General features: G+C 37.3%; 1 protein-coding gene across 1 annotated transcript; it reads left to right on the top strand.

The window, feature by feature from the left end:
* Positions 1 to 209: 209 nt before the first annotated feature.
* On the top strand, positions 210 to 6,275 carry LOC139737252 (spermatogenesis-associated serine-rich protein 1-like). Its single transcript, XM_071647928.1, has 7 exons — positions 210 to 554; positions 1,133 to 1,271; positions 1,996 to 2,102; positions 2,536 to 2,703; positions 3,598 to 3,724; positions 4,457 to 4,519; positions 6,164 to 6,275. Exons 1-7 carry the CDS (start codon positions 509 to 511, stop codon positions 6,273 to 6,275), a joined length of 762 nt encoding a protein of 253 aa, XP_071504029.1. The 5' UTR covers positions 210 to 508.
* Positions 6,276 to 9,806: the final 3,531 nt, after the last annotated feature.

Here is a 9,806-nt window from a genome sequence, read left to right as displayed (position 1 = left end):
CACTCCACCTTCCCTTTGTCCTGGGCCTAGGAGACCATCGCCTAGCAACGCGTCACGCGCTAGGTGCATTGACCCCCGTACAGCACTGCACGTCACAATCAAAGGCAGCCCGTGGTAGTAACTGCGATTCCCTCACGCGTAAACACGGTGTAAACAAGTTGCCGAGATTCTGTGTTCCCTGTCCTTGCGAGTTGACTAAGAATATTTCCTCATGCATGGAATACCGTAGGTGACCCATACGGATATACATCTAGTAACATGACTCAAGATTAATGTTACGATAAGATTATCATTTGTTTGTGGAAACCGTTTTACCGGTACATATTCATCGCGATAACACTTCAGCAGAACTAACCCGAGGAGCGATTCAACGGTCAAGCAAGAGGCCGCGGCTATCCGCCCAGCCCACCGACAGGTGCGCCTGTTTGGAGGTCAGGGGACTGTACTGGCCACTATGCAGTAGTGCTTTTTTACTTTTTGTCGTCAATACACCCTGATTTAAGAAACTATGGCGCTACATGTCACTACGGAAATAGGAAAACCTGGCAGGAAAGGTAAGTTAAATTATCATTTTCTCTTCCGACTTTAGCAGATGTCAGTGATGATTTGAATTTTTAACGTGATTTTTTTTTTTTCATCTGTTCGTATTTGTATTCAAAGTGAAAATCTTTTTGCTATATTCCATATATTACTGCATCAAAGTTTATGTTCAAAATTCACGCAATGGGCTAGCTAGCTCTGCTTCGGTGATCCTCCGCTAATTGAACATCTAAAGATCATGATGATAAAAGCAAAAGTTATGATACAAGGTGATAGATGTTACAAGAATATTAATGATAGAGATCTATTTTCAGCTAATTAATAGTCTTATTGGGCCATTAGTTTTGCTCTTCACACCCATTTCATTTTCACATTCGATATTCATTAATTATGCATTATGCACTAATGCATGCTCAACAGACTTTATGAAATAACTACCTGCTCTTACTATACATTGTAGATCTATAAAATTTCATTTTGTCCAGGTATTCTGTATTAGAAGTATTATGTATGGGTATAAACTTGGTAGAACATGTACTGTGAAAAAAAAAATCTAAATGATGCAAAATCATATTGATTGGATATTTTACAGAACGAGAGAGGAGGCATTATGGCGAGAGGCGGGGCTACGAGGAAGAGCTGAAAAGGGGGCGGAGATTCATCGACCCTGGACATGGCGATCAACCGGACTGGCATCCCCATGTAGTGAAGAGAAACGTCGAGTACACGGAGTAAGTTGAACTTCCTGATAAGGATGTGTGCTCAGTAAAGTCAATTCTATGATATCTCTTTACTCAGTCCGATATGATTTGCTAATTGCATTCCTAGTAATCAAGTACTAAGATTGTGAAGAGTTGGGATGAAAGCGTTATGAGAGTCATTTACACATTGCTGTACAACATGATAACTTTTTGCAATGTATAGAGTATTTTATCTATTTTTCTCATACTCATTATACTGCTTTCTGTAATCCTTATTTCTGTAATAGCAAACTAGTCAAATTTATGATCCATAACAGTGTAATATGGCTTTATGGCCTAAAACATCAATCACTTTTGTTTTGTTTTTGTTTTCTGAATGTCCATGGTAATCTTAAGATGATTTTGGTCATACTATCACTGCTGGTATAGCTTTCAAATATACCTTAATTTCAGTAACCAAAATATAGCTTTTCTACCACAAAACAACTTGAGGCCACTTTACATCATTTTGATTATTTCCTTAATTATAAATTATTTGCCAATTTATTTGTTGTAATTATACAATGTATATTCCTGCCTTGATGACAGTGTGTCCCATACTTCTTTTTAGCCACAAATTGAAAAGTTTAATGAGCATGTTCTGAATATACATGTACCAGTATTGTTTCTCCTATATATTTCTTTTTCTATGGAGTTATTTGTGTCTTCCACTGCAATGTGTTGATGAAATGGTGTTTTGATTTATCTCATGCAGTTATGGTCTGGACTGGTCCTCTAGAGCAAGATTTATTCCTCCCCCAAAGCATTACACTGGAGAGTATCCAGAGGAAACAACACTGCCAAAGTTGCGAACTTATCCTGGTGAGTTTATAGCTTTCTGTCAGTCATATGTATATATATATATATATTTTTTTTTTTTTTAACCTCTGTACCACTAAATATTTCTAGATGCTGATTCCTAAACTGTATTGCTGTTGTTTATTTAATATGATGTATGAAACATAATTTTAATATACTGATTTCTGAACTGTATAGCTGCTGTTTATATCCAACGTACATGTATGAAACATAACTTTGATATACCTCTTAATTTTATCTTTATCTTTTTTTATAATTTCATTATACCAGTATACACATCATCATCTCTTATCTTGTGGAATATACAAGCATATTCAAAGTTTTAAAATCAATATTAACCATCTTCTTTCAGAACATTTATTTCTTCTTGCTTAAACAGAAGGTTCAAAATTCCTTGTAATTTGATTGTTTTCTATCTCATTTTTTTTTTTTTCAGACAAGAATGCCATGATCACATCAAGTGCCGAGTGGACGGCTTACCCCGAAGGTTTTCACATCGGCAAGAAATGCAACTTTTTGAAGACAGGCCAGCTGCAGCATCTGGCTACCATTACGTCATCTAATGAGGTCACACACACCATGATGCTTGGAAAGAACAGAAAATGTAAGATAATTTTATAATATATAGTTCATGCTCTTGATGTACAGAGAAGCTAAACTCCTCTTCTATGCTGTGTGTATCTTTATTTTAAACATGCAAGATCTTGATGTGCTTATTTGATTTCTGAATGTCTTTGCATGTTTGCCATTTGTTCCCAGGTCGACAAACCCATGTATTATATAGAAACTGTAGGCTCTTGGTCAAATAGAAACCAGTATGTCTATTAGTTTCAATTTAGAAATTCGTACATGTATATGGGAGACCCACAGAGTATGTATAGGAGTCTATACCAGACCCTCAATATTCTTTCTATTTGTGGAACACAAATTGGATCAGTAGGTGCCTTCACATAGTCTTCCGTATTACACATATTGTTGTGCTATAGTGCAAACCACAGTATTCATGCTTGTACAAGTATACTGCTGGGCATGATAGAATCTCCTGTTATCATTCTTCGCTGCATATATTGTTCCCCTTTTATGCTCTTCAAACAATTTGATGGTTAAATTACATGCCAAGTGCAAAGTCCATCAGCAACACATATGCATCAAAGGCATTTCTGCTAGAGGAAAACATGGAAGATGGATAGCGTCCATGACAGCAACACATAAAAAAAACCCAGAAGAATGAAAATTAGCACAATGAGCATATACCGGTAATTGTCTTCGCTTGAAAAAGTTCTTCTCAACAAAGTTGATTGGGTTAAGATATATTTAGCATTTAGCATTTTCCTTATTCAATAAAACAGAATGCCACATGATGTAAATGCATCTACCCAATACATGAAGTATATATATATATATATATATATATATAGAGAGAGAGAGAGAGAGAGAGAGAGAAAGATATGATTATGTATTTATGCGCATAAAAATAATAACAATCTTTCGTACACAGTGAACAGTACGTGGGAGAGGCGTGGGGAGATTCCGGCAGCGGCAGGAGGTGACAAGTCGTACCAAGCTCCCGAATATTCAACAAGCTTTCACCATTATGGGTCTGCACGTCCTGTCGTTAATTTTGGGTAAGAACTTGTATTGCTTTCTTTTGTTTTTGTCTTCCTTTTCAGTCATTTCAGTCAGATGCAAGACTATACAGTATTAGCTTTTTAAAGGCAAATTTAAGGAGGAACATACAGGAGTGAATTCATTATTAATTACTCCACAAATATAAAAGTACTTGTGTGTATTTACTAAGTGGTACAAAATACCTTTATTTGACTTGCTAAGATATGATTACAGACTTGCAACATTATAAATGGTAAATAACATTGTTTTGATGGCTAGCTCGATTACTGGTAGTATGATAAATCACCATACAACTTTGTATAAACGACATGCATAGGCACAGTGTAGCGGTATGTACAAGTATTGATCACATTAGTAGCATTTCATCTTCACAAAAACTAAGTATGTCATTTTATGGGGATCAGGTGTTTTTGTTGTAAAGTATAATTGATTTATGCATGATATATATTCCTTTGTAACACATTAATCTGCTGCTACATTATAATCTAAAATGTCACATCAATGGTGAAATTGCTATGCTTGCTTTTATCACTTGAAGTCAAAGTAGACTTTGGAAATGGTTGTTAAATTTGTTGGATCTTTAAACTTGTCTTATGTGTGCATTTAGATATATAGACAGATAAGATAGATAATATATGGTATATAGATGGTTTGATAGGTAGGTAGCGATCGATTTAATAATATGACAGGTGGTATCATGAGCTTCTTTATACTTTCTCATTCCACAGCGGAACTGTCAAATTAAAAGCGGATACATTTGTACCCTTGCAAGAACTCCCTGCTGAAAGCTGGTAAGTGTAGATATTTCACACTTTTTGAAAAATCAATATATTTGTTTGTTTGTTTATTTTCCATCTGGGAAGATGGCTGGATAGCCCATATTCAGCTACATTAAGCTGGTCTTCCATGGGGTCCAGTTGGATGTGAGGTGGGACCACTTCACCGGGTTGAACACCCTGCTCTTTGCGATGAATGAATGAAGCGGGATCTTTTACGTGCATGAGTTGTTACTCTCTCATACACGGGACCTCCATTTAATGTCCTATCCGAGGGACAGAGTGTTTTACCTCTTGCTAGAGGGGACAGTATGCTTACACACAACATTGCTCAGTCCAGTGGCCCGTTGCATAAAACTTACCATTGAATTTCAATGGTAACTACCGTCAAAATTAGGCGTCACAGCCAATCAGCATCAAGGATTGTAACATTTACCACTAATTTGAAGACTTACCGCTAGAAAGGAGCAGTAAGTCCAGCGGTAAGGGTTTTATGCAACAGGGCACAGACTCGGGTTCGAACCCGGGCCGCGTGATCGTGAGGCAGACGCGCTACCGACTGAGCCAACTCACCACCCTCATATGACAAACTAACCCCATGTTCACATGTACAAAAGTACTGAAAAGAAAATACGGTCATTTAATTTCTTGTAGCCATTTCTCACAATGGAAATGTGTAACTGACATGTTGTATGTGATCACCCTGAGAAGATATAGTCTGCTCCTGACATAATAATTCTCCCTTACTTAACCTTTTGCACGCTTTGAGTGCCCAGGTGGCACAGAAAACCTTATAGCGTGGTGTACACTGTCCAAATTCCCTGGCACAGAAAGGGTTAACCCAGGGCTCGACACTAACGGTGGCCCGGTGGCCCGGGGCCACCAAAAATGAAAGTCGGGCCACCAAATTTCAAAAAAGGGCAAATTTGGTGGCCCGCCTCGGGCCACCAAAATTTTTTGAAAAGTATGAATAAATTCGTAACTTTTTGCGCTGGAAATTAGCAGTTAAATTTGTTTGAAGGATGGATGAAAAGGACTGAATGAGTGCCTGAGAGTGAGTGTTGCAAGTTTGTTGAAGTTTATTTATGAGTAGATATGTCCAACTTTTAATTCTTACTATCATAAAACTTAAATATTTGACTCATTAAAAAAAAGAACTTTTAATGCTTTTTATTGGGGGGTTTTTTCGGGACACCAAATTTTTCTCTCGGGCCACCATATATTTGAAATTTAGGATTTTGGTGGCCCCATCGGGCCACCAAACAAAAAAGTTAGTGTCGAGCCATGGTTAACCACTAAATTATTGATGTGGAAGTACTTCCAGTCAGTGCAAATTGAATAAAATGAAGTATTAATATTTTAAAAGCGCCACTGGATTGCTCCACTGCAGGATATTTCATCAGCTTCAGTTTCACTTTCTTTAAGCCTCTTGAGTCCATCAACCGGAAACCTGATTGAAATTACATATAAGCATGTAGCCAACGGGACTGAGAAAGTTAATCCTCATCATAAGTGATGCAGTGCAATAGCATGAATGAAACTATCAATGCACTTCAATTATATCTCCTAAAAATATGAAAGCTCATAATATAAAGAGCCTCATTATTGTCCATGTTACCTTCATGATATTCTGTTTTTGTTTTGTTTTTTGTCTTTTAGTGAGCCCTTCAGGCTGAAAGAGAGGAGGAGGAAATACGTCGCTGAAGTGGATTCAGTCATCGCCCTCAACGACTGGACTCCTGCCACGCCCCTTGCCGCAACATCATTCTGAAACTGGAAAGATCCGATGGAGAATGAGTGGTCCGCTGTGGGAAGAACCATGCCATTACTCTTTGTCACCTCAGTTTTACAGAGCCACCTTTTCTCTTCTGGTGCCAATGCAGTGACTGTACAGTGGACTCCCGTTATAACAAAGTCCTCAGGACCTGCAGTTTTCCTTCGTTATATCAAAATTTTGTTACAACGTATAATCGAACAAATATATAATGTAAAAACACAGAGCGGATAGGAGTGCGACCTGAATTTTTACTTCGTTGTATTCAAAATTTTGTTATTACCTTGTTCGTTATAACGGGAGTGCACTGTACGACCGTCTCATTCCTTTACCTCCACTTGATGTGCGTGATTTTGATGAATCGGTCGCCTTTCACGCATGATTGAAACGTGAGATGGGAGTGGCATTGAAGTGTGGTCTTCAGTCAAGACCGCTGTATTTGGCTAACCAACCACACTTTCTGGCACATGTAGCACTCTAGTTATCTGAAAACTGACGTGCAGCTCCTAAAATTCTTGCTCATTTTCTCCAATGCAGAGCATTCTGTCCTTTCAAGATGTGCACAGCTTGTGTGTTTGGTTCAAATGGGAGCACTGAACTTACAGACAGTATTGACGTAGCCAGTCTATCCTCGTAGATGAAGGCGAGTTAAGAGAGCTCACCAAAGGGAGGAGATCAAGTTGTCTTTCCCTATTGTTTCCTTCATGTCAATGCAGTGGAAACACTGTCTGAAGAGATTAATGGGAACAGGCAAAATTGTTCAATTATATCATGTAGTTTGTAATTGTATCAGTTGCCAAAAATAGTAAGAGGTATTTCATTTCAAAGGGACAAAAGAAAAGGAGTTTGCCATACCAGTATTTCATATCAGTATGCTTAGTTTTTTTTTTTAATCAGATTTCTTCCTAACAAATTTCCATTGAACATAATGGAAATTGGTGTGATGTCTTGGCACATCCTTCTTTATTGGAGGTTCAGAAAAGAATAGACAAATGCCTTGTGTTGGACGTTTTTGGCACTTTTCTTCAAAAAAGACACGACAACCAGAAGATGGACACCTCTGGAAGACAGGCACTCCTAAATTGCTTTCTTGCAAAAGCTGTGTGAATATATTCTTTTGTATGCTGCCTTAACTCATTTCATAAAATGCAACAATGAGACCCTAACAGGACTCGATGTAATACATGTAAGTGACTTTATAAAAACTGCTGGGTTGTGGCCACGAATCACACTAGGCATATAAGGTAAAAGGTGAAAGCAGTTATTGCTCCCGCTTGCCATATCTGTTAGTAATGTCTACACTTGTATGGCTGTGCATAAATATCATGTTTGAAGATGTGATTGTATTCATCTTCTTAATCAGTATTGCTAATAAGACATTTAAATCACTCAAAATTGAAGACTTACAAAAGTCTATGAATAAATTACTGCTAGGCCCTCCCCCTAGAAAATCAAGGACATGATTAGAGTGACATATGCATTTGTAATTGAAGAGACAAACAGATAACAGTATTACAAAACCTGAAGAATATTTTATTTGTTGCTACTCTCTTATCCTACTACATGTAGATTATACAAGTTGATATGTACATGTCTACTGGACACAGACACACAAAAATCTTTGTACATTACAGGTTGTCTAGTGCCAATAAATAGCTCAATCCTGTTACATTTTTGAAAACTGCATAAATTTCAAAGTACACATCTGTACAATGTACTGCCTTGCTGCTTCTCTCAGTCACAATGACTCAATACAGCTGTACTCTTTTCATTTAGAGCATATGAACTTGAAATGGAATTCCAATGATTTTGTGCACATAGAATGTGATCTGCTCTGTGGATGTACATTTGTATACACACGGTGCATCACATTTTAGTTTTGATTCATTGTATCAAATTTTCAACTACTTTGTATATGAGTAGTGTTTCAAATTGAAGAAGCAGTCATGTTAAGCACTGCAAGGAAAGTGCTTCCATTACATTTTCCTTCCAATGATTTAGAAGCTTAGGGGATGTGAATAGCAAGAGCTTATTATATATACACAGTCTGCTATTTGAAGTACCTAAAAATGATGGCATGCATGCCAGGGTAGTTGAGTATGAGATACAACGCTTCTATATTGGAATGAAGGTAAATTTGCTAAGCCTTACAAGTTACAAGTATGGTAACGGTATTAAGAGTGGAGTTCTTTTTCTTTCTTTCTTTCTTTCTTTTTTTTTTTTGGGGGGGGGGGGTATAAAGGGAGCAAGTCAGACAAGTGTGATTCACATATTAAACAGTCTCACTTTCTAATTGACATTTATGAACCATGTACCCATGTGTTGTGCAGCATGCAGTTGTCATATTATTACATGTTAGGTACAGTTTTCTATTTCACATCACAATTGGTGCTCAAGTGTTGCTCACTATCACGCATGTCACAACTTTTTTTTTTTAAGTGTTGCTGGTATTCTGCACCATCACATTTACTATTTTTTTTCTAAATCTTTAAACTCTACTTCTGTTGAGAGGTTCTCAAAATTCATCAACTCTTGTGTGTTCTGCGAGCTGAACTATACAACAATTTTGTACATATGTATCTGTAATGGAATTCTGTGACACGTTTTATATCTTTGCTGGTCATTTGATACTTCAATAAAAATGCAAATAACTTTTGCAATAGTATTATAGTTTTGTGTGCAAACTGTCTTTTCATTGCATTACAAGATAATCTTGAAATACAACTGTAAACCTCTCATTCATATCACTATTAAGGATGTTATTTTTAGTAATGTTGACCTCATGCTCAACGTGGGACTATTAAAAAAAACAACCAATAACTCTTCATTGAGTACAAGATATACATCCTCCATAAAAATAGTAGAAAAGTCACTGTTCAATTTCCCATGCAACTTTGTACATACAAAGCATGTTGATGCTTGAAACGGGGAAAAGCTTCTATGAAATGGTAGACATTTTCTCCCCACAAAATCTCTTGAATTTTAGTAGAACTACTGTCTGATTAATGGTGACTACTTTCTTGGAAGGAATGAACTTACAGGGGAGCTGCCTCCCCGAGTGTTAACCCTTTCTGTGCTCTGAGTGTTGATTGGCACAGAAAACCCCACAACATTGTATACACTGTCCAAAGTTCCTGGCACAGAAAAGGGTTAAGCAGGAATGTACAGTCGACCTCCCATAACTTGACCACACACAAGTCAACAAATTGGCTAAGTCAAAGAAAAACAAATCTTACCCCAGATGATAGAAATACGTGTCCATTCTATTGTGTAGGTCAAAGGTTTTCAGCAGTCCCTTTGGATTTCACTTTAATAGGCGAGGTTGCCCATAAATGCATCTTCATTATCCTCCCAATTTTTCATGGCGCACATAGAGGCAATGAATGTCTCCAGACCTTACACACATTACACTCCTACTTTTCCATCTGCATTCTTGAATTTTCATTGGAGGCAATACATGCAGCACATCAGACAATAAACACTGACATTCAAATTTATTAAATTCTTCCATCGAGGTGTTTTCATTGC

This window comes from Diadema antillarum, unplaced genomic scaffold, assembly GCF_040938485.1.
Source record: "Diadema antillarum isolate AM-2024a unplaced genomic scaffold, OU_Dant_1.0 seq00000687_RagTag, whole genome shotgun sequence".
Lineage (NCBI taxonomy): Eukaryota > Metazoa > Echinodermata > Echinoidea > Diadematoida > Diadematidae > Diadema > Diadema antillarum.
The sequence above is the reverse complement of the archived record's forward strand: the minus strand, read 5'-3'. Positions and strand labels throughout refer to the sequence as shown.